Below are 25,643 nucleotides of genomic sequence, written 5' to 3'. Positions count from 1 at the left end.
TGCCCTGTTGTGTTGTTCCCTAAGTGTTTTCCCTTCATGGCTTTTACCCCCTGTGTGCCCCTCTGTGTATCTGTGAGCCCTCGTCTCTCCTTATGTTTTATTCCATGTTTCCCCTGCCCATTATGTCTAAGTTCTCCCCGTGCTCTCTCTCCCCCCTGTGTGCCCTCTATGTATTTATGAGCCCTCGTCTCCCTTTGTGGTTGTTTCATGTTTCCCCAGCCCGTTATGTCTGTGTTTTCCCCGTGCTCTCTCTCCTCCTGTCTGAACCTCTGTGCCTGTACATGTCATGTTCAGTTCACCCCGCCCTGTCTCGTTATGATTATCAGTGTCACCTGTGTTCCCCGTGTGTGCCCACTTTCCTCGTTTACCCTCTGTGTATTTCTGTCTGAGTCTCCCTCTGTTCGGGGTCGCGTTCTCCCTCATGTTGTGTGTAATTCTCCCCGTGGTTCGGTTCCTTGTACAGCTCATGCTTTAGTTTTCCCAGTTTTAGGTTATTTTGTATTACTTCTCGTGGCCAGCAATAAAGCTGTGTTTTTTGAGTTTATCCCCGTGTCTGTGAGTCTGCATCTTGGGTCCTTCTCCTGCCTGCCACACAGCAAACCATGACAACAAAGCTGTTTGCCAGGCAAAGTGCTGAAACTGCTGGCCCTGTACTCCAACCTCTTGGGTGTGGATGCATCTAATGCACATTTTTGTGATTGTCTGTGAGTAAATGCATTGTATGTTTGTCTGGGGAGGCGCACTGCTCGTGTCAAACAAAAGAAAACGCACTTGCTCTTTGTTGATCAGTGTAGCAATCTAACCTTGAGCAACCAAAGCATCTTGCTGCGCACTGAAGCGCACTGCAAAACAAAGCAAACACAACTGAGAAACAGACAGAGGTGGAGTAAGTAACGGAGGGAAGGAGAAGTGAGCCAAAAAAAAGGCCATGCATATTTTTGTTTTTCCTTCAGTGAACTGATCGGCAGAAAAGAAACTAAAAGCCTGTGGTGACAGAGCGCAGTTTATCTGAACAACCAGGTAAAAAGATTCTCTGGAGTGAGAAGGAATCAAGTAAGCGCTGCCTTGCATTTTGCCGAATTGGATGAGAATATGAAAATTCAACAGCTGACTGTTTCTTCTCTTTAATATTGTACAATAAAACGATTCTGAGGCATGGCAGGATTCCAGTGAAACAGTGTGAGGGAGAGAAAAAAAACCAAGATAAACAAAAGAGAGATAATTTGTCTTACCCTGTAAGATAAATTGATCCCCCAGCTTTTGATGCTCATTTAGTATTCCGTGTTCAACTCACTAGTAGCACACTGAGCTCTTGATCGGATTTGCTGGCGTACTGGGGATAACTGGCTAAGAAGTATTTTCCAAGAATCAGTTTTGCACAATAAATTTGATGAACTTTTATTAGTATGAAAATACAATTTCTGACAGAAATGAAACACTATTTAAACTGAAATTAACCCCACATCTTTACTGAGGAGTACAAAGGAAGCTGTAAGCTTTTGAGAAATAGTGATTTTATTTATATTGCAATATTTATGTCAGTATTCATTGATGTGAAAAAAAAAATTGTAATCAGATTATTTACCATATCATTGAGCTCCATATACTAATACTGTGTATATGTTTTTCAAAATGAAGCAGCTTTTACTTTGAAGGCCAATAGTGTTTGATTCTGGTTTGGCACTAGTTAGCAAATATTCACAATCTGGTTCTATAAACCAAAGCAAGATCAAGGAGGTGTTTGGTGCAGTATCCTATTCCATCCAGTGACAGCAAGCAACCACTCCCCAGTCAGTCGGGGAATCCACATGACAGAAGGTTGCCAGGGGGCGTCATTGACCAGTCCCGGGGGCCTTACCTCCATCAAGGCTGATAATCCCCTCGACATGAAGCACAAACTAAATCCTTGGATCAGAAAAATATCAGAATGTGAAATCGATTCTTGAAAACATATCACATCATATCTCGGTTTGCATATGTGATGGCAAAGAATCCAGTCAAAAATTCCTGAATCCAGATCTGATGCCAGGCCAAGTCCCACTTCTAGTAAAATGTTCACGCAAATACATGCAGAACTTTTTCCTGCTAAAAGGCATGAAAACAAACAGAGGCAAACCAAAACAATCACATAACCATCCTGGCGGAGATAATTAGCAGACATTGGAAAACTCCTCCTCCAGGGAATCAGTTGCCTTGACAAGAATGAGATGCTAGACAAAAATGGATCCTCAGACAGGGAAGTTTTAAATTTTTATGTGTTGACTAGTACTCTCTATTGTCCCGGCCTTGTTTGGAAGCGGAGAGCAGGTTGAAGAAATGGTTATGATTGTAAATACTCTCTGTTGGAGGACAACCTTCATACATCTTGACAATTTGTGTATTCATGTTTTTTCTCCTTGATATCAAGAAGCAACAAATATTATTGTTTGACAGCTGTGGTATGTTCCTAGCTGACTTCAGATCAGCCTCAGAAATGTTATGGCAACACTTAGAACAAGGTAAGACTAAAAACATGACATAAAGCTCTATCAATATCCCCAAGTGTCTCAAACAGATTCAACTAAAATCCCCAACACCTTATTTCTATTAACAGCTCTGTCTTAAAGACAACTTAAAACATCTGAATACAAATCCCGCCTGACACTTTCCCTCTGAAATGGATCAGAAGTGATAATATTAAGCCCATCTGTTCAGATAAGGACATCTACAAAATCCCTCGAGTTATGTGTCACTCTAATAAATAAATGAAAACGGGACTCAAACAAACAAACATACTGTAAAAAGGGCTGAACGCTAATCCTACCCTTGGAGACTGCACTGTGCCAAAAAAAAAGTCAAAAGGATTCCCTTTCGCTGGTAGCGTTGTGATTGGTCAATCTGCTTTACCTGAATTAGCTCTTCAACCTGTGGGAGAGCTACTGCATGCTGTAATCTCGTTTGAAGATAAGATGAAACTTTAATCACCCCTGTAGGGGAAGTGGGCCATTGCAGCAGCAAAAAAATGGGATGTACTAGATAATAAGACAAATAAAAAGGCCCGAGATAACATAAGAAAAAAATAATCAAAGGGAATGAAAATGTTTATTATCTCTTTTATTATCTGACTGTATGTTATTGACCCAAATTTGGGACCAGCGTGCCGTTTTTTCTGTGTCGGGATGTGTTTGTACACACCGAGCGGGTTGCTTGACCGAGACGTTTGCTGCATTGCACCATGCACTTTGGAACAAAATGAAACCTGCAAATGTTCACAGTCTGTGGCTTTCTCATAAAACGTCATGAAAGTTCTACCTGCGTCAGCTGTGACCTGAGCTTCGACATCAATAGGCTGCAGCATGTTTCAATCTGTCCAATTGAATGCCTGCTGTAATGCTGCTATTAGGGATGATTTGAGTGCATACACTTTCCGGCGTAATATCATTACCATCCAAATTGAATACTTGTAGTGTCAAGCTTATATGCGTGGATCGTACCAAATAATGATACGGACAATCTGACATTCTGATAGCTTTCCCTCATTCAGCAGGTCACTATATGAGATAGCGTAGCAGCCTCTGCACATTCAATTCCCCATCCCACTGAGGTGGCAAAGATGGAATATTTCATTAGGATCTGGGCTAAACAGAATCACCGCTCTGATATATCTGTGGGAGCAGGCAGGCTAAGCAGACTAAGCATTTGTCTTGCTATTACCTAAAGCCACAGAGAGCAGGGGAAATTATTACTTGACTATCACATACATGATGGTCAAAATCCTGCTGATGCTATCTGTAGCAACACTCTGGAGATCATCAGCCTGGGTGACTGTGCACCTTACTGTCAACTGCAGTGTCACACTTACTTTGCACACTTCATGGAAAAGCACATGGGGTGGCGGATGAAGAAAACATTAACTTCAAAAAAGAAGAGAAATAGCTGGTGGACAGAAGGGTTGGGTTTTTTTAACATTTGGGATACCCGATACCGGAGAATGATCCCTAATCTTAGCCTCAAACACTGAAACTTGCAAACACCAAAAAATATGCACAGAATTTTCCTTCGAATAAAAAAACACTATGATCTCTTTTTGTCTGCCTTAGCTTTACCATCCAAAAAAGAGCCAATTACTTACACAGCCCCTGTAATTAACATGAGGGAAAGGAAAGCCTAATGCTGCTACAACTGGAGAATTATGACAGAGAAGCTGTCTCTAATGAGACAGGCCTTGGGGATTTTCTTCTCTCTTCTCTGGCCTTACTGACTCCTCAGGTCTCTACAATGAGTGGTGGAACAATACCATAGCTGTCACTTTGAAGCCTATGATTTTTTTTTTTTTTTTTAAAAAGCAGAAAAACAGGTGGGAGGCAGTAACGCAAATATATAATTTTATGAAGTTAGTTTACATGGAAGCGACTATTTAGAAAGAATGGTTCAGAAAAAAAGGACAAAATGTTTCCACAACAAACTGGTCCATGAATGTCAAACGCTCAACATTTTAATCAGCCAAATTCAATCAGCCAAAACACAGACAGACACACATACTTGAGGACTAATTCCTCTTACACGTGATGAGAGTCCGTTAGTGACTAGTGTCAGTTATTAATTGGTAATAGCAGTGGTAAATGTCAATAAAAATAATACGAATGAATAAGAATATTTTCCTTTTGCTTATCCAATTCAGCGTCATGGGGAGGCTGGAGCTCATGCCAAGTGTCACAAGGTGACAGGCAGGGCCACACCCTATGCACCAATGTTTGAACATTCAGTATCGGCCTTATTGAAATATATCAGCAACATCGTTTTTGAGCCAGATAATTTTAGATAAAACATTTGTAATAAAGACATCTTTCCTTAAGCTATATGTGAAAAAAAATAAACAGTAGATAAGCATCAAAAAGATGTAGTACTGATTGCTAAGTTGCTCTTTCAAACGCCGAATTACTCATCAATGCTTCCTTCGTTCAACATTGAAACAGAGCTGTATATTCACAGAAGTATATCTACTGTACATACTGATGGAAAACAAAGACTTTCTAATCAAGTTATACTTCCCCTAATTAGTACCCTCATAATGACTAAGATAATATGATCAAGATCCTTATATAGCTCTGTAATCAGACTACTACTGTCCCTTTTCATAATAAAATTACCAGAGCAAATATAAATATGGAATAAATATTATTCAGCCTTATGCGTGTGCAGCTCTTTCCAGAAGGGAAGGGTTTGTCTTATGGTTGGTCAAAGAAATGCCCTTTTGGCCACAAAGGCACTGGCCACGAATATTAAGACTGTGGGTCGGTGTGTCCCCATGCTGCTCTCTAGACCGAATCAGTCTGCAGGCAGCGACCTGAAACACCAGTCAGAGAGGTGGAAGAAAGTTGACAGACATCTCAAACATCACACATGGTCAGTTATTGCTCTTTTGAGTTTTTAAAAGAATGAAGATTTTATGTTAAAGTCTAGAAAGTAGAATATTTTGTAGGCCTGTCTCAGGACCCATCATTTAAGTGGCAGCTAAAACTAACCCCAGAACAACTGTCCAATCATAGCTTAGCAACTGTAACCTCTGGTGAGCACAGTCAGTTAAATTAGAGTTCTAGTCAGAATCTCTGACAAAGTATTATTTTATAAACGGCAAAACCCTGGAAACAAATGATACAGGTACCAAGTCCCTGAGCTGCCTGAATAAGTCAGCCAACAACCACAATTTACACCAGAGAAGAAACACAAAACATCAAAATCTGAAGACCTTTGCGGTTTATTTGCTGTTAATATGTACAAATTAAACCAAGAGCGCCGCGTTTTAACCCAACCCCAGTTTCTCTGCCTGTTCACTCTGTTTCTCTGGTACAAAATCTGGCACCGTAATAGAAACGTTTACGAGCTCCAGTCACAACATTTGAACAAATTCGATACTCCAAATTTGGTTAGAGTAACACTTATTAGCAGCTCTGTAATTTATTTGCACGTTACCTCGGGTATGCCAGTCAAACAAACTGGCAGCTCACAGCAATAGTAAGGGTGATAATCAGATGTCTGATGAGTGGAGGGTGTGGTGCCTCTGGAGAAGCATCCTCTAGACTATTTGAAGACAGCCACCTAATTAACAAGTAATGGATAAAATGCTATGGGTCAAACTGTGTTTAAATGCTTGAGCTGCCACAATGCCCACGGCAGCTCAACTGCAGCCAAAGTTTCAAAAAGTACTACTCTCATACATATCTGGAATTTGTAGTTCGTAGCATAAAGCCTCTTCTTATATGCCATTTTAAAACAATCTACTTTTATATATATTGTATGGAGCCATTAAGCTCATAGCCAAGACAACCTTCCTGTTTAAATCAAGCTAGAAATGTTAACAAGTCAGTTGGAAAAGCAGTTTTTAACTAATGGCGGTATCCTAATATGCTAATTCATGTTAGTTTAATTAGTTAGCCACTGATAAAATCTGATAATGACAGTTTTCATTTTAACCAGAAAAAACATGGCTCGCTCATTTTTATGCTGGGAATTAAGGACCCATTGTTCTAGTGATAATAACAGTAATCAGAAGGGTGCAGGGACGTCGTCGTCTCTCCTTGTTATCAACCTGCAGGATTTTCTCATTTATCTCTCAGGTGTAGCACGCACACTGTATTCTAGGTTTGGCACAAAAATGGTATCGGAAACACACTTTAAAAAAACCTCTCTGCAATTCACATGTTTATGCATATCAACACTAGGGCTGCCACGATTAGTCGACTAGTCACGATTACGTCGACTATCAAAATCGTCGACGACTGATTTAATAGTCGACGCGTCATTTGAAGCTTTGTAAGATCCCAAAAGCAGGAATAAGTAGCAGGATTTAAGAGTGTAATAACGGACTGAAACAGAAGATGGCAGCACTGCATGTACAAGGATGCCAGCTGCCGTTAAACCCCGAAGAAGAAGAAACTGTGTCCCAGAATTCATAGCGCGGCCCAGCGCAGTTGTCAACAATGGCGGCAGCTAGTTAGTTTTAATATTACTCTTATTATTCTTTCTGGGTCACAAAATAAACGTTTAACATATTTTCAGGCGAGAATGTAGCTGTGTAAACCTCAAATATCTGCTCAGTTTATCAAGACACCACATATTTTCAAAAGCGCTCCGACGTTTTCGGAGGCGTCTGTTACCCACTAGCTCGATAGCTAGCTGGGGGCCATGAGAGCACCGGACTCCCGGCAGATCGTTTTCAAACCCACCGCCCTACTCAGGTTAAACATATACAAGTCACTTAGATAACTTAAAAATGTTATTGTTTGGCTTTTTTCAGTATTTTATTTGTTCCTGAGTAAATCGGCTGAGTTTATTAAACTCCACCGGAACAATCTGCACATTTAATTAGAATTCAATTAACTATCATCTTGTCTTTATTTTTAGTTAGCACAGACCTTAAACACTTAAAGCTGTAAGCTAATGATAGTTATATAAGAGCAGATGCTGCTGGTGCAATAAGCTGTACTTTTACGTTCAATGGATGATGATCTGATTAGTCGACTAATCGCAAAAATAATCGGTGACTAGTCGACTATCAAAACAATCGTTTGTGGCAGCCCTAATCAACACCCAAAAACTGTGCACACAATTCTGCTGGTTTTCTAACTTTACTTATCACAGGTACCAGAAGTTACGTTCTACTTCTGATCAATACCATTTTCTCACATATGTTGCATCATTGTTTTTATAAAGGAACAGAAATCTCCTTTGTCACAATAGGGTTGGATTCAAAACGATAGCCCGAGTTTTGCAGTTGGCGATAAGGCCAGCTCAATGGTGAACAACAGTTTGAGCTGTGCACCTGTCTGCGCTGTCCTGCCAAAACAGATACAAAGCATTTAGTAGAAAAAGTGCTAGGGGAAGGGCTTGGAAAAATATAGATGGGAGGTTTGGTTGTGAGCATGTGGTGGTGAGATGAAAAACACAGCACTGTAAGAAATAAATAAATAAAAGGCTTTCTACATTTGCTGGTTCAACGAGTTCTTTCCACATGTGGGTAATAAGGATGGAGGTAATAACTGCAGTCAGTCGACAGGAGAGTCGGGAAAAGTGCCCCAGATATGTGCTGATAAGAGTTCAGTCCCAAGGCACATTTACTGTGATGGTGCATAGTATTGTTCTTTTTAAATATCCGATGATGGTGTGAAATTTTGAAGCTAATGTGGAGAAGATGAAGTAAATCTTTGCAGTGAAACTACTTAATAATACCAACTTTAATCTATTACTGTCTGCCTATTCTCTGATTCACAGAACAAACTGCCACCTAACAATATATGCCCTGTGTTTGATTGACTGAGCTAAATTTGCCATGTTGCGCTAAGGGCTCTGTGTTGACAGCACTCTGTGAATAAGACATACTTAGACTACTCCTTGTGGACACAATTATGTGAGTTGAGGTTTTACTCTCTTACCCAACAGTTTCTATTATCTCCAGTGTCCAACTTAAAGAAGCAGTCATTTTCAATCATAATCCAGGAGCTTCCAGCAGGCTGTCATGGGAGCGATGTGCTGCAGTGGAAATATGCCCCATTAAGATTGTGCCGCCGTTCTGTTAATGCTTTCGCTTCCATTTAAAATAATTCATGCTTTGGAATAAGAAAAATGTGTAAATACTTTTTTGTGAAACCTCCTGAGAAGGATCAAGGTCTTCGTCATTCCCCCAAAGACACCAGATCATTATACCAAAGACAACCGAGGAAGCTCTCATTACAGCATCATGGTGAGGTGACCGCAGGCGGCACACCTGATGGATCTGTCTATCTGACACCGTTTCTTCACTTCCAAGGGTAGGAGACAGCAGGAGCTTGATGATGAGGCGTGGTGATGTTGAGGAGGTTTATGTGATGAAGGCCAATTAGAGAGCAAATCTCACACCTTTTCCCCTTTGCGTCTAAAAGCCGCATCTGCCAGCGAGCAGAGAGTGCCGCGTCACGCTTGCCACCCGGCACATTCACATCTGTGTCCTGCCCTGTCAGTCAACCCCCTCCCACACTCCCTCACCCTCAGATGAAAACGCGCACACCTCTCTAACATATGGATTATACACTCAATTTTACACCTTGAAATCCTATTTCCAGCAAGCGGTGTACTTGGTGCTGACCCCGAGTTGCCAGGTTTTTCTGACCTACAGTCTTGGCTTGGAGAAAGTGGGATGAAGTAGAGGGGAGTGGGACAGGAAGGGCACAGGGAGGAAGGGAAAAGAAAGGGGGCTGAGGTTTTAAGAAGAGTTGAGCCTCTGACGCAGATGGGGAGTGGAAACGGTTGCCATGGAAACCCGGCCCTGCCTCCAGTGAGTCAATGAGTAAGTGAGGAGAGGGAGAGCGGAGTAAATGGATGGATGAAAGAAAGTGAGCTTTTGACTAGAGGTATTTGTCTGATCTGCTTAACCTTCTTCACAAAGACTGACAAAATAATATGCAAGCAGGCAAACAAGCTCACGAGCAGCACGTTTTCCTGTTTTTCATGACCAGGATAAAAAAATAAATAAAATTAAATTTATAAAACACACAAACTGCTCTTCATTCATCTCCACACCAGGCCTCATCTCAGAGCTCCAGAGTAAGCAAGGCCACTCTGAGCTCCTCATTCAGGCTCACACTTCTACGGTTTATTGGGTTTCTCACAGAGATGCTAAATATTGAATGGCGGGGCACTGGGGAGCTGTTAGACTGTTCTTATTATCCTGATTATTGCCGTCATCTATCAGAAATCAGGCTATTAACCAGAAACACAGACATGTGACATGCTGCAAAAAAGAAAGCAGGGCCAATCACAGATACCTGTGTGATCTTACAAGTTACATACTGGACTTGCAAATCTTCTTTGCAATGAAATGCACACACGCACAGCAAAAAATCCAAATCAAAACAAAACAAAACAAAACAACAACAGGACTCAGGGAGAAAAGAATGAGGGGACGAAGTAAAGATAAAGACGGAGCAGCAGAGCAGCAGGAAAGGAAAGGAAAGCCGGAGAGAAAGTCATATTTCCTGCTATGCTGCAAGACTTCAGAATGATCCAACTGACAACTGTGGATAGGCAGATGGACGTCGAGTATGTCTCTCTCTCTCATTAGTAAACACCATCCATATTGTGCACGGCTGCCCCGGCCATTAACGCAAAGTCAGTGTCCCTGTAGGCGTCAAACTCCCCATTAACTCACAGTATCAATCTCTACTTCCTGCTATTTAAGCATATGTTGTTTGCACATGCATGTAAAGGCCAAAGAAAACAAACACATTCACACATTAATGCAAAGACTCATAAGAGGCAACTTGTGGGCATTAAAAACACATGCGGGAGTATCCAATCACACCGGTCATAAACTTTACGTCTCCATTAGCGGATGTTCGCTGAAACGCTCTTTCTTCAAGAGGCCCACCTCTGCTATCAAATTGCTTGTCGCATTCTTTGCAAGGTAGCCAAGCTGTTAGCAGTGAAGGCAGGGTTCCCAAAAGGATCACAGTGTGGGGTTCTATAATTGGGCAATAGCTTCTGTAACAAGGAAAAAATTGTCCAGCAGCTGGTATATTAACATAGATTTCGTGCTTACAGGTATACACATGTCCCTTAGTTTGAATTGTGGATAATGCTGCAAATGCTATTTAATGGCAGCTATTGTATTTACGAGATAAGAGCTATCACTTAATGTCATTCCCATTTACAACAAACTTTTGGTGTTGCAGCTCAGCGGTAGCGTCTTGCGTTGGTCTCTGGTGACGTCTGCTCAGTGTTTCAAACATTAATATAAAATAAAACAATGTTCTAAATATGTTGCTTTTATATTCCAAAGAGTTACATTGGAAAGCAGATTACAATACAATTCATCTTGACATAATGTCATAGTTACTAAAATACATTACATTAATTTGTTCTGTAACAATACAGCACACTAAGTCTGTGGTTGGGTTATTTTACGATCATAGAGCAATGTTGTCACAATGTCACCATTTGCCGCTTACGACATTCTTACCTAACAGGTAATGTGTTTAAATTGTGATGATTTAAACTGTTTAATACAATTTAACACTTCTGTGAGTGCTAGAGGCCATCACTGCTTTGAACTGTGCGATAGTCACCGCAACAAACTGTAAAAAAGAAGTCCGACCATACGGACGGAGGAAATTACCTACCCGTTGCACTTCATGATTATACATTTTTTTCCTCATAAAGTCTTTTTTAATACAACGTGATGTTTATTTTGCCTATTTATGTTCAAAGTGGTGGGAAATAATACATATAATGAAGAATGGTATGCCTTCTGGCATGGCTACCAGGCCAAGGATAAGTCTCCATTATGTGAGAGTGCAGTATCTTTTGCAGTCAGATCAACCTTGTCATGTCCAGGTTTAAAAATATGGTAAGGCAGATATGCTCAGCTTCCATCCATCCATCCATCCATCCATCCATCCATCCATCCATCAATACAATGTCTAGGACACAGGAAACACCTCACTTAAGAGACACCAAAGAGGCATCCTATATGTATGTGTTTAAGTCCCAGCGTGACATTAGGTATCGCGCAGGCATTAAAACCAGAGGAATACAAGTATATCAATCCCTGCCCACCAGTTCTCACTTAAGACAGCGAATGACTGGAACACCTCAAACCATATGAACCCCAGTGGCTCATCCTGTGGCAGGTGGGCCCATAGGAGGTTTCAAAACAGATCATGGTCTATTCCATTATAAGGACCAAATTTTCTATTTCTATAATTAATTCAGTAATAGCCTACTATTAAACACTAATAGTCTGCTCCACTGGCTCCTGACTCTGGGCTGGGACCCTACAAAGTCTAGTAATTTAAAACAAAAAAAGGGAGAGTGGAAGATTATTAACATTAATGGAAACAGAACAGATAAATTAAATTATATTACTCAGACTCTATTTTGATCTTTGCCTTTTTTTCTTGTGGATTATTGGATCATTTCTGGCATTTTAAGCTTTTGTATAGACGGCTTAAACCAACATTTTGTTACAAATAGACACTCTAGATCTTGTTCTAAGAGGACATGTTACTTACATTTCTAAGAAGTTGAAAGGAAGTGACAAACTGAGCATCTCCTCCCTTTTCTACCTCCAGATGGCCTCCTGATCATCAGCTCTATTATTCAGAGACCATCAATGACACCACGTAACTAAGTGCTTTATTGCGTCCACTGAGATAAAAAGGAGTGCTTGAAGTGTTCTTGTATGAAGAAAGTAAAGTAAAAGAGAAAAATCAGCCAGGCAAGGAAAAACAACAAGAGACGAACAAATATAATAAGTACATGAAAGACTGAGTGGCTTCTGGGAAATGAGTCATATTATCCTGATGACCTTGATATTTTTAACACATTTTTGTTCCCCTGTAACTGAGGCACTGTGCATATTTATATTTGATTTGGTATTCGATGGGGAAACAAGAGTAACATTTGTATTTTTTTAATCTTTCAGTTGACCTTCAAGTTATTTACTCTAAATATCTAAACACTTGTAAATTAGTTCAAATATTTATAGCATCTTTCAAATAACTTTCTGCTCAGCTGTGACGTTATTAAATGAAAGCACAGTCAGGAGTCACTCTGTTGTTTAAAAATATATATTTACTCCATTGTCGTGTTCTTTCAATTCACTCTTACCTAAATAATTCATCCAATACAGCACACTTAGGTCTCATGACTAGTCTGCACACACCTTGTTTCACTCCGCTTTCTATCCCTCCCATCAAATCTATATGGATTACCAGAAGATAGGCCTGATTTCACATAGGCTCAGGCTATTAACGCTCTGACCTTGGATTTCAACCAGGCAATTTGTCTAAGAGCTGGCACAGTCTTAGCTGCCCTCGCCGACTCCATCCAAGCCTCACGATTGGTGTGAATGGCAGTAAGTCTCCTACTGTCTGCCCGTCAGCCTCCATCCCCACGAAAAATGTCCTTTCTTTACCACTCAAGGGTTACGTGTAAATTGTGATGATGAACTACTTCACATCATGCCTTTTCTCTCTCACCTCTCAACCTCCTTTAGATTCATCACACATCTCGGGAGTCTTCAGTGCAACTCTTTTTTTATCAGTTTGAGAGAGGGGGCTTTACTTCATGAATCTCCCAGTGGTTTGTCCACAATTAGCTCATTTAAGTCAAATGCTCAATTTAAACCTGGCATATTATCAGTATCCTAAAAGAAAGGTTTGCACAGTGTGTAAATATGAATAAAAACACAAACCAATGATTTGCTTGTCTTTTAATCTCATTGTTTACTAGAAATAGTACAAGCACAAAGAGAAAAACAAACTTTTGGCTGCTCTGTTATTGCATAGGAGTTGCCAAAATGAACGGATCTGCTTGTTTGATTTAGGATCCTCTCATTTTTCTGGGCTTGGGATCGGCACTGGGAGTACACTAGCTTGTGACGTGCCGAGGCTGGGTTTGTATTAACCCACCGCTAAGCAACTAAACGGTGCCAGTATAAAAACATAAAAGAGAAATTTTGTCTTTAGAAAAATAAGCTCATTTATGCCTGATTCATCTCTTCACTTTAAACTTTCTGCTGTTTGGAATCTGAAATAACTTATTTGAAGGGGAAATGTCTTCCCATTCTTTACCATGGATAAGATTTCAGATGCTTAGTCGCAAAGGGACACTTGTTGTTGTTGTTGTTTTCCAATAAAATAATCTTGCATCGCTTAACTTTAAAATGTTGTCTGAATGGCAGCACATGTTGCTCTAAAACTTGTAGATATCACTGAGTATTAATGGTGCCTTCATAGATGTGCAAGTTACAACCTACTGTACTACTAAAGCCACTCTGGACTTGGAGGACTGGAGGACAACGTTCAATCATCAGACCACATGACAGTTTTCCAGTTGTCCTCTCTCTGGCCAGAGAAGGTGGCATAGTGTTTCTGGGTCTAGTTTATATTATACAGTATATGTTTTTTTTTTTCCTTGGTAGAGACTTAGGATACATTTGAGACAAACTGAGTTTTCAGAACTGTTTCTTCAGCCCATGCAGTGATTTTCTAACGCAGTGCCACCTGAGAGGCTTTCAGTATTGGTTTTCAGCCTTATCTTCTGCCTACAGATTTCTTTGGCTTCACGAATTGATTAATGATATGACTGTATGAGACAATATCACTAAAGTCTTTGCAACTATGTTATTAGCTAGGTTATTCTTAGCTAATCCATTTCACACAGCATCCCAATTTTTTTTGAAAACAGATGCGTACACAGGACATTTGAGACTGTTGGAAGGATTTTTCTCATAAGAAAATAAAGTACAAATGAATCTGGTTGAAATACACTCCAGTTGAAGACCAACTCCAGATGTGTCTTGTCCACGTTGATTGCTTCGCAGTCATAGTGCATTGTTTCTTCTCAATAACATATGTTTTCCATATTTAAAAAAAGAACACATCTATGCATCCAGATATAAAAAGCCTAGTTCAGTCATGACTAAGCCCTCTTCCTGTCAGCAGCACTAAAGCCCATTGTTAAACCTTCATTAATGCACCAGTTAACCTCTCTTTGCCATTTCACTATGTGGTTATGTGTATACAGCCCGTGTCCCTATCATCAAGCTTCATCCCCTTTCCCCCGTTCCTTTTCGGATTTCTTTCCCTCTATTTGTTCCTCCATTTGTTCTCAGCCTTTACTGTTCACCTCTTCTCTATCTTCACTGCCTCACTGGCAGTTGCTCTATGAGTGGTTATCAGAGAAAATGATGCTTGTATTGTAATATAAATAGGTCTCTTTTTGTTTCTCCTGCTGCATTCTGTGCAGTCAGGGAGACATAAAAGTGGTTCCAGTGATATTTGCCTGCACCTAGGCTTGAAGAATGCACCTCCATTAGGGGATTCAGGGGGGAGTTAGCCACTAGACAGCTGGGTCTAAATGCACAGCTAGGCTAACAAACAGTGTGCACAGATAAGAGTTTACAGACAAACACCCTTTAATATCACAGTCCTTTAATGGACGGCTGAACATCCAGGAAACAAAAAGCAAACAGGAATCAGAATAATACTTACTAAATATTGTGTTTTCTTAGCCCTAGCACATATAACATTGTGCGATAACCTGATAAAAGAAAATGTCTTCCAGCATACAATATTTAAGACTTAGATAAGCATTCAGTTTAAAAAGCTATCCTGAACCAAGAACACCAAGTATCAATAGCTTAAAGCCCTCCAAATCTTATCTTTGATTGTCTACAGAGCACTTGGTTGCAGCTCTGTGTTCTTGTGAGGCAGTTAATGCAGCTAATTAGAGACAGAGCTGCAGTAAACATTTGATTTTAAAGAGTCGAACTTCCAGACAAGGCTGATTCCAGCTAAACTAACACTCCAGCGGCTCAATCGATCACCGCACAGATAGATATTTGGGGGATTTGGGGCTGAAAGCAAAGGGACATGGCAAACAGGGAAAGAAAATATCACATCACGTACTCACATCAGAAAGAAAATTCAGTATATTCAGCACATACCGCGCTTGAAAAATACTCAGAGGGGAAACAGTTCACGCGAAGCAAGAAGCTGGATCGACCTGTCGGGATTCCCCTGTTGGCCCCCTGTTCCTCCCACCCTCTCTGCATGTGTATGAGTTCTGCTGCATTCAAGCACTAGACAATGTACGCAGCGGACTATACACAACAACCTATTAGTTTGTTACATTTTCTGCAGCTCCAGAAACCAACCACCTGCAAGAGTACTGCCTGCCCTCAGGCTTGCTCTCTGTCAGCGGGGTATGTATAAAATTGCCTGAAAATGTGGTAATATGTTGAACTTGACCTCAGCTTTAGATCTATACAGTCCATTGCTCTTGAGCTTTTGAAAAAAACACAACAGACTGCACAGCTGCCAAAGATGAATCATTAACACAAAGTGAGAGAAGACAAACCTGTTGTTATTATATAATTGGATGTTGTGGCTTTCAGTGAGTTTTATACAAAAAAGTTTAGGGTTTAGGGTTAGGGATAACTCTCAAGGCTTCTGCAGCAGTACATTTTTCCACATTAGAATACAGTTAGAATACATTAGAATATAAAATTGCAAAAAAAGAAAAAAAATCATAGCCTATATGTTTTTTTTAAAGTTGCAGGAAATGTAGACAGCCAAATTCATTTTTGCAACTGAAAATATCACAACAGTGCACATAAATGGCTCCACTCACTCCACTTGAAGGGTGAACATTGCTGCTGTCTCTAGTTGGCAACAGAACTGTTAGCAAGCTAAACAAAGTATTCAATCCATATGTATACACACACACACACACACACACGCACAGGTATTTTGGTAAAGTGTGCTCTGGTCTTTCATCCACATGTGAATGGTGTTTCGGGCCACTAAAATCAAAGCTTTTGAAAAAATACTTCAGTGTTTCGATGAGGAAAAGGAATTTTTGTCTTGCAATGTCAAAGGTGTGCACCTTTATCTCCTTTTTTTAATGTTAAATTGTGCACATTGCTATCATCTCCAGCCTTCCAATTGGCTAACAATTCATACAGTTAGGGTTATATCACCACATGTTGCTTTTGACTGTGCTCTTAGTGTCTCTATGTGAAAATCTCCATCTTAAAAAAATACCTGCATTTGTATGTGTGGATGTAGTCTCATATTTGTTAATCTACAACAACTGACAAATAACCTGGCATACACCTCTGAAGGAGAGCAACGTGTAAACATGGTTTGATGAGGTGCGTGGACAATCAAAAGAAAAAGAAAAAAGGAATTAGGAAAAGAATGCCGCTGGTGCTAGCGGTGCTAATTTCAGCAACACTTGGAAACCAACCTGACAGCATAAGTTTGCAATATTATGCACACATTATGCAATATGTCACAATTTTCAACAAAATTTACAATGTGATTTGATCACTGAACAATGTGATTATTGGCTTTAAATTGCTCTTAAATACGTCATCCTGGGCTCAAATTTTGAAGTTTGATATTGTAAGACTAGTCTGCTTGTCATCTCATTTTTTTCTCTCTTTAATTAATTTACAGGCATGCTTAACCTTGATGTCATCAGTGACATCACTGTGGTCTGAAACCTCGTCACAAAAAGTGGGTATTTAAACACCATGTAGAGGGCAATGAAAGATGCTATTGAACAGTGTGGGACACTGGAGATCCACATGCAGACATTAGGCCTACTTACAGCTCTGTTACACAGCTGAACTGACAAGGTGGATCTATGGTTGAGCTGAGGCAGCCAAAGTCATCCTATGTCAGGCAAGGTCCAATGTGGCCAAAAGAGAACTGCAGATGTGAGCCAAACACTCATTTCTGTCTTGTTTGTTGGCAACTTACCACATTCAAACTGTCACAGAGCGAACCTGGAGCTTTTACTGCCCCCTTTGAAATTGCACACTTGGCTTTATTGATGATCTACCCTTGGCAAAGCACTGAATGTAAGTGTCTCACTCAAGGAGGTGAGTGAAGGGAACAAGGATGGACAAAGGGAGGTCAGGTGAGCACAAGGTAACTCACAGGGGACGGTGCGGAGGTAGAGGTTGTCCCGGATGATCTGCTGCAGCTCGTGGTCCACTGAGCCTTTCTGGAAACGCAGGTTGAGGTAGTGGCGCAGGTCCTTGTCTATCACGCCCCCTGGAGGAACACAAAGGTCAATAATCAATAATCAAAAGCACCAAATTCAAATAAATGCAACTGCTCTAAGACTGATACCAAAATTTGTTCCAGTCAATTTATAGAAGGAAAGAGCCTAATCAGCCTTTGATCAGAAATGGGGACAGCTGGATGTGTTTGTGAATTATCCAGGCAAGGAAAATTGCTTGCCTCACACCTTTTTTTTTCTTTTCGTGCAAACCTCAACAACAAGCAGAGGAAGATCCAAACACTGCAGCATCAAATGACCCAGAATCTCCCAAGACCACAGTAAACAATTTAAATTCGCTGAAAATCCTACAATCCAAACACTAATGAACACACTCGGCACTCACAGATCCAGCATTTGTCAAGCGCGGCCACGGATTGGCGGAGGTATTAATTGGAGCTGTGGCCAAACACGTGTGGAGATATGTCTACACATAAATCAGCCACCAACTCCCCGAGGGGCTGTTTTTACTCCCTCTTATTTGCCCTCACCTGGGTTACCTCCCCCTTCTTTTCTCTGTGTCTCTCTAGCAATCCCAGCTCTGTAAATGGACTTCAGTTTAAAACCAGTGAATCCTGCTGGCTCAGCAGGACTGAGGGGGTTAAAAAGTGATCAAGGGACCACAGACAAATGGAGGTAAGGGATAAGCGGGAAGGAAGGCAAAAGCAATCCCGTGGCAGGGGTGGGGGGGTAGAAAGTAGCAAACTAAAACAAGCTTTACCTCCACCTCCTCCTTCTGCAACAAATACTCCATCTATCTACTCTGCCACACACTCGTATAATCACATTTGAAATGGAGGCAAGACAGGACGGCTAAGTGGAGGAGGGGGAATGGTCGGCTGATGTTACTTAAGGGATTCCTCACGGTGTCGCTTTAGCCAACATACTTGTCATGTTTGTTACTCCTCTGCATGAACCGAGTGGATTTGACTAACCTTCAACATCCAGTTTGAAGCGGCAACTTGGCACAGTGCCACATACCACTTAGCTGCCCCCTTCTTTACCCCTGTGTGCTCCCGAGGCAACGACATCCACGCATGATATGTTGGAGAGCATGCATATCACCAGTGCACACATGTAGAGACGGGGGTATCCACACAATCGACTGTAAACGAGCTCAGAGGGAAGGTGGGTGAAATAGCAGCAAATATAATGAGTGGCACATTAATTCAAGAATAACCTAGTTTGGAAGTTTTCTGTCATACTGGGGATCAATTATTCAGCACATTCTGGTTCTTCACTTCTGTGTTCTTGAACCACACACACACACACACACACACACACAAATACAGCAAGATGCATAAATCCCAAACTATTTCACGCAGCGTTGCATTATAATCATGCAAACCTGAAATACAGAGACCGGCTCCATCTGAGTCTCTGTCAAAGGTGTAGAGCAGTACAACCAGCCAATTTACATTTGCATAAGAAAAGAAGGCAAGCTGGTGAATCTGCATACTGAAAAGGTGACACACACACACACACACACACACGCACACACACACACACACAAAAGCACAAAAATTAAAACAGTGAATGGCACCTCTTCCACAGGCAGCGGTTGTGCATCCACTACACAGAGAGAGTCACAGTCCTCTTTCCACAGGTTTTGTGATGCAAATAATCTCCACTGGAGGTAATCTTGCGCTGTATCTCTCCCGATGGAATCCCCCCCCTCAAACAGTACTGTCCTGTCCCTCAGGTCCTCAACTCTGTCTCTGTTTGCCCAATCCAGCAACTGCCAGTCAGCCCGCGAGCTGAATCACCTCTCTCTGCACTCCACAGAGGAGAGATGACACGGGCGAGCGCAGCAGAATGAGTGGTTGAGAAACACTGAAGCAAAGAGAGAGAGTGTGTGTGTGTGAGAGACGGTGGCAAAGCGGAGGGGAAGGGAAGTGTGTGATGCTGCGAGTGAGGGAGAGCGACTGTTGAAGCACAGCTTTGGCTGTGGGGACCGATCGCAATGAAATCCCTGGTTTTCCCTTCAGATTCGCAGGTCCTGCAACGCCCCCCATCTGCTGTACAGTGCACTACATGGGTTTTTATATGCCTATTAGTGAATAAAAGCAAATCTCTGCCACATCGTCTTCCTTGGCTTATAGCATCCAGATGGCTTGGAAATGACCATCTTCCACCATCAGAAACCATGTGGCGAAACTAAATAATATGCTTCAGCCAAACGCAGTGCTGTCTCACTCCCACAGAACAGTATTCCTACTAATTAATTTGCTGTTTGTTTACTCTGTGTTTAGAAACCCATAGCAATTTTTTCATTTCTGGTCACGTCATACGTGTCATCTTGGCAATGACATTTATTCTCTGTTTCAAATTGAATCTTTGTAAAGCTTTACAGCACACTGATGTTGATACTGATATAAAATCCCATATATGTAATGTTCCATTTTCTAAAACTTCCCACAATGTAAAAAAGGGTTTGGTTTTTTTAATGGTTTATCAGCAATAAGAAATGCATCTTTTTGCTCTTTGTGTTTCTTGAAGCAGAGCTGGATGTCTAGTTATGAACCAGAGACTAAACAGCAGTTTTCAATGAAAGAAGACGACGCATGAGTTCAGGAGCATGACCAGGAGTGAGCTTGTTTTTTTTCACATTTTTTCACATTTCACATTTCACTTTTCCACATTCACAAGGACGTGTACTGTGAATTCATCTTTCAGGATCAGACTGTCAGGGCAGAGTTCTACTGCAATTTCCTGAAGCGTTGGAGGTTAGACACTGGTCCCAAATCAACTAAACGGTTGTGCGTGCCATCGTGCCATTACCTTGCCGCGCGCAGGGCAATAAAAAATGTAGGAGCTTTTTGGAGCTTGCCAGATTTGACTCCCTGTGACTTCATCCTCTTCACCAAACTGAAATTCAAGTTGAAGGGTCACTGTTGTGATAGAGCGGAGATCAAACACTTGCAAGTGGTCTGAATGGGACTTCCAGGCTAAAAATAGCAGCAATACTGGAACAAGAATACTACCTTGAAGGGAAAACAACCCAGGTAAAGGTTTTTGAGATATTTAACTTCTATTTGAGAGCGTAGACAGCAAAGCAGGGAGAAAATTACATAAAATACAGCAGCACGTAAACTAGGTGTGAGTTTTGATTTACACGGGAAGATGTGTACTAGTTTATATTCATACAGTTTAGCTATTGTCCCTAAACGAATCAGTCTCATTCCATTACTCGTGAAGTGGAATGGTTTTTATTATACACTATATTACCAAGTATTCAATTACTCATCCAAATCATTGACTTCAGGTGTTCCAATCCCATGCATGGCCACAGGTGTATGAAATCAAGCACCTACTGTAGGCATGCAGACTCCTTCTACAACCATTTGTGAAAGAATGGGTCGCTCTTAGGAGCTCAGTGAATTCCAGCGTTGTGGCATGATAGGATGCCACCTGCGCAACAACTCTAGTCGTGACATTGCCTCACTAGTAAATATTACACAGTCAAGTGTTAGTGGTAGCTAAGTGGAAGCGACAGGGGAACAAAAGGCACTCAGCTAGGAAATGGTAGGCCACTTTTTCAGTAGTTGCAAGTTGCCCACTAGTGCACAAAGCAAGGTCCATAAAGACATGGATGAGCAGGTTTGGTGTAGAAGAACATGACTGGCCTGTACAGAGTCCTGACCCTTAACCCAATAGAACACCTTTGGGGTGAATTACAGTGGAAACTGATCTCACAAATCTACTTCTGGAAGTATGGCCAAAAATTTCCATAAACAACAAGAATCAGTTAGAGCAACCACCACCACAGTCTCTACTCAATACATCCCAATATGTGGCCACAGATCCAAAAATAGATTGTGTGAGTATGTGGGCAGGCAAGAGTGCATAAGGGTGCAAATCAAGCAGCAACTCTATAGTCAATGAGGTGTATAAGGATGAAGGAGGTCTTTTAATGTGATGCAAAGTTGTTGTTTTTTTCCTGTTAAGGTGGTTCCTGACAGAGATGCCCTCATAACATCACAAAGCTGCCAATGGGGAAAGGTGAATGACAGAGCGAGCGTAAAAACAAGAGGGCTGGAGGAAGTACAAAAAAATGACTGCAAATTGACAGTACCCGAGGAAAATCCACTCGCTGATGCATTATCAGCTTAACATGAATCAAGCATTCACGTCTATTAGGCCGTTATTGCTTCCACTTTCACCTTGAGCAAATGGCTCCATGCACGCAAGACATGAAAAAGCATCTTAGCACGATGCAAAATGAAAAGACTCCTCCGTGCAGTTGAGGGAGCACTTCTGGTGTGTTTAGAGCCAAAATCAGATTTTTTTTATTACTGTTTCTAAAACAGATGGATGAAGGAAAATTGTTGTTGCTCTGCAGAAGAAGACAATTCCCTGTTTAAGCTCAGCAGGTGTCATGTAAATCCCCTGGGAGGCTGGGAGAGAGAGAAAGAGCGAACAGCCTGTGGAGAGTCAAAAAACAAGAGAGCAGCTGGTTCCTCCAGGGGATCAAGGTGTTATAAGAGTTAACTGCCTCATACCTAGGCACAAACCAGTCAAGCTCACAGAGGAGTTCTGGCTACCACTGCAAGATATTAAGGTGGAGGAAAAACTCTCAAGGACAGCAGTCTACTCTAAAAAGATGTCAGTTTTTAAATGCATGGCATATGGCATATGCCCTTTCAGTTCATTTGCCTTCAACAATTTAAACTAGGCTTGCAATGAATTATTCATGGTTGGTTGCACTTGGCTTGCAGTTGGAAATAAGTTGTTGACAAATTCTTAATAATAGATTTCCTTACTCAGCTAAAACATAAACATAAGAGACGTTTGAACCACGTCTTCAGCGAAGCTACTCCTGCATCAGAGCAAAGCAGCACTTGTTTTTAAGATCAGTTTTACCCCAAGAAAGAAAAGCTCTTTTTTCTTCTAATCTAGGCTGAGTTGGAAAACTTCTTTGCTGATAAAATGGGACGTCCATTTTTAGAGACAGCCTCAAGTGGCCACTTAAGGAACTACAGTTTCCGGGACTTTCACACCAGCCTCGTATTTCAGCTCCAGAGATGGCCATTTCCTAATATTTGCATTTGTGATTGAAAAGATGTTGTCACCTCTAAAACAACCCCTTGGTCAGAAACGTCTGAGTGACTAAAGCTTGTAAAAATAAAGACAAACCACCTCACATGGTCATCTTGATGGACTAAATACACAACCGGCATATAAGGATCAATATATTGTCTATTGGCAGAGCCTATTGTCATTTCAAGACTTTTTTGCCCTTTTTGATCATTTAAGAATTTAACTACATCTTCCACAATTGCCCAAAGACCTTTTGCACTGTCAAGAACAGCGCAGCATGGAAGATTTCATGCTGACAGTCAGTCAGCTTGGAGTGCTGTCATCACAGCTTCAATGACACTATTTATCACACGCGCTCCAAGGGCATCCGTGAGCAGGCGCATATGTAGCATCATCACTCAGCGTGCACGCATGTGTTTGTGTGCGACTTGAAGTCAGAAAGAGCACCAGCAGACAGCTGTTTGGATAATCAGACTAATTAAATGATCAGGATGGGCTTAAAACCTTGCCAGTTTCACCAGACACACACTGCGCTCTGTTGATTAGTCTTCAATAGGAAAGCACGATGCCAACTCTGTGGTGAATCGCTAGAATCCATAAACGCCAACTGGCTTTCAGATGGAGCTACATGCAAATACACACAAAAATATTATTTAAATAGTTCTGGGACGACATTTTTTGCTCCTACCACCTACATAGGTTTACATGAAATGAGAAAAAAAACTGACAACCCTCATTAATCTTTATGCCTCAATTTATATGATTTAGGGTAAAAGGAACAAAGCACTGTTTTTACAATTCGTAGCTTCTTAACCATCAGTCAAACAGCTGCTGTTATTTACAACTAATTTAATACAGAATTGGAACAAACAGTTGTCCCATGAAACAGTTGTATTCATCTTTCAAAAGATAACATAATGAACGATGTTCGAGAGTCAAGGAAATGAATGAAAGCAAGTATACGTCTGGAATATGAGCCTTCATGTTTCCTTTGTTAGAGCCGAATGAGTGGCTCCATTCAAACAGGTTTCTACTTAAGATGATTTAATGAACGCCATTCATCTAATATGAGGAGGTCTGATTCGATGACTATACAGACATACTCTACACAGGCTTTTTTGTACAGGTGGCTGAAAGGCCTTTGGAGTCTGCTATCTTTTCAATATTAAAATAAATGAATGATATACGTTATCGTAATGAAGAAAATGATATAATGATATATTATATCATCTGGAAGGCTTTGGGTGGATTTAAGTCTGGGACTGTTAAAAATAGCCCTTGGAAATTGAAACTCAAGTGAGGGTTTTCAGAATTCATATTTTCACTGTTTTGGTGATACCAGGCTGCCGTACATAATGTTTTGCTCTAGGAAAAAAAATCCTCTCAACACCCATTAAATGTGCGATGTTATTATAGAGTCACTAATTTTCATAAAGAGAAATTGTGCTGGATGATTAGATTTTAACTAACTCTTTATTTTATAGCCTATTGCTGATGCCTCGTTTTTTCTAAACCAACAGGGATATGGAACCGTTATCGGAAGGAACATGATAGCAGCATCACACATGGTAACACTTAAAGATAAGTGATATTTTACGGGAGGACAAATAGTCTGCCAAGACTGAAAACCCTTATAAGATCAGTACTTTGAAAACCAATCATCAGAAATGGGAAACAAAAGTATTCCCACAGCAATTTTCTTATAAAGCATTCTGCTGAAGTCGGGTCACAAATTTGAAGTAATTGTTAAACATCTTTGGCCCAAAGAGATGTAGAGTCAGACTTTTAAGAACCTTTTTAAAGCCAAAATATATATTAAAAACAAAATACAAAATCACTGGAGGAGAGCAGATTCAATTCAGCCTTTTTTATTGGACGCCCACAGAGGTGCAGGTTCAACAAAAACAAAGAGGAAAGCAAGAAGCACCGAAAGAGAGTAGAACTTAAGCATATGCAGGTCAGAGGCTGAAAGTGACCAATGCCCCTTATATTGAGAAAAGAACTGCTGGCGCTTCCTTCTTTTCCTGTATGGCTGTCACGGTACTGGGTCGTGTGACCCAGTGTTTGAGTTTTTATGTATCTTTTGTATTCATTTGTGTTCTAGTTTACCTCATCCAGTTAATTTCTAGGCTGCAGTTTAGTCCTTTGTTTCTAAGTTGTTTCTGTCATCTCCCCCTGTACTGTCTACCTGTCATGTTTCATGTCCGTGTGGTCCTTGTTGTCAAGTTCGTGTCATGTCTATGTCTCCATGTTTCCTGTTTTATTTTGAAAGAGTCTGGTGTTCTTTGTTCATTGTATTTAGTTTCACTGCCCCTGTCCTGTCATTAGGTTCATCTGTGTCAGCTGTTCTTCCTCATGTGTTTCTACTTCCCCTGATCATCCCTGTGGGTATTTAGTCTCTGTGTTTCATTCAGTCTGTGTACCTTCCCACTGGTCAAGAATATGCCATTTGGTTTATGTTGTTTTTCCACGCATCCACGCGATGAGGTTCCCTGCAGGTCATGTTCATGTCCGTTTCGTAACGCCATTTGGTTCACAGTTTCCATGCATCTGCACAGCATTCTGTTCACAGTGATCATAGTTATTCCTTTCAGTCATGTTAGGGTTTTTCCAGTTTAGGTTTCTGGTTAGTTGCGGTCTCTGTCCCTGTTATGTTTTGTCTACTCCCGTCTGTATCAGCCCAAATGAAGGCTCGCTTTCAGTTTAAGTTCACTCCCATCTCCTCACCTGTGTTCGCACCTGGGTCCACCACACACACCTCCGCACGGTCTGTCTCCACAGACGGTGACAGTGGCTCTTTAAATCTTGGTTGTTTCAAACTTTAGGCACCAATTATTTTCCAATTTGAGTCCAAATCTTAAAACAGTTACATACTCATCATTACCAGGTTACCAGATTACATTCCTGTTTATGGTTAATGTCAGCATATATGGTCAGAAGCAATGGCCTGTTATGACAGATTTACAGTGTGGTATATGTGCTGACATTTCTATGATGTAGACAGCTTGTACTGT

General features: G+C 41.0%; 1 protein-coding gene across 11 annotated transcripts in view; it reads right to left on the bottom strand.

The window, feature by feature from the left end:
- The window catches only part of magi2a (membrane associated guanylate kinase, WW and PDZ domain containing 2a), a 273,490-nt gene that overhangs the window by 175,999 nt on the left and 71,848 nt on the right, over positions 1–25,643 (bottom strand). For 10 of the 11 annotated variants that reach the window (XM_004548382.3, XM_012918390.3, XM_012918391.3 and 7 more), the window contains exon 2: positions 17,466–17,582. In XM_004548382.3, the coding sequence (XP_004548439.1) occupies positions 17,466–17,582 (117 nt within the window). Of the gene's footprint in view, positions 1–17,465; positions 17,583–19,132; positions 19,481–25,643 lie in introns of those variants that run through there. The other variant, XM_024805610.2, reaches the window with a different exon arrangement.

Source organism: Maylandia zebra, linkage group LG17 (assembly GCF_041146795.1).
Source record: "Maylandia zebra isolate NMK-2024a linkage group LG17, Mzebra_GT3a, whole genome shotgun sequence".
NCBI lineage: Eukaryota > Metazoa > Chordata > Actinopteri > Cichliformes > Cichlidae > Maylandia > Maylandia zebra.
The sequence above is the reverse complement of the archived record's forward strand: the minus strand, read 5'-3'. Positions and strand labels throughout refer to the sequence as shown.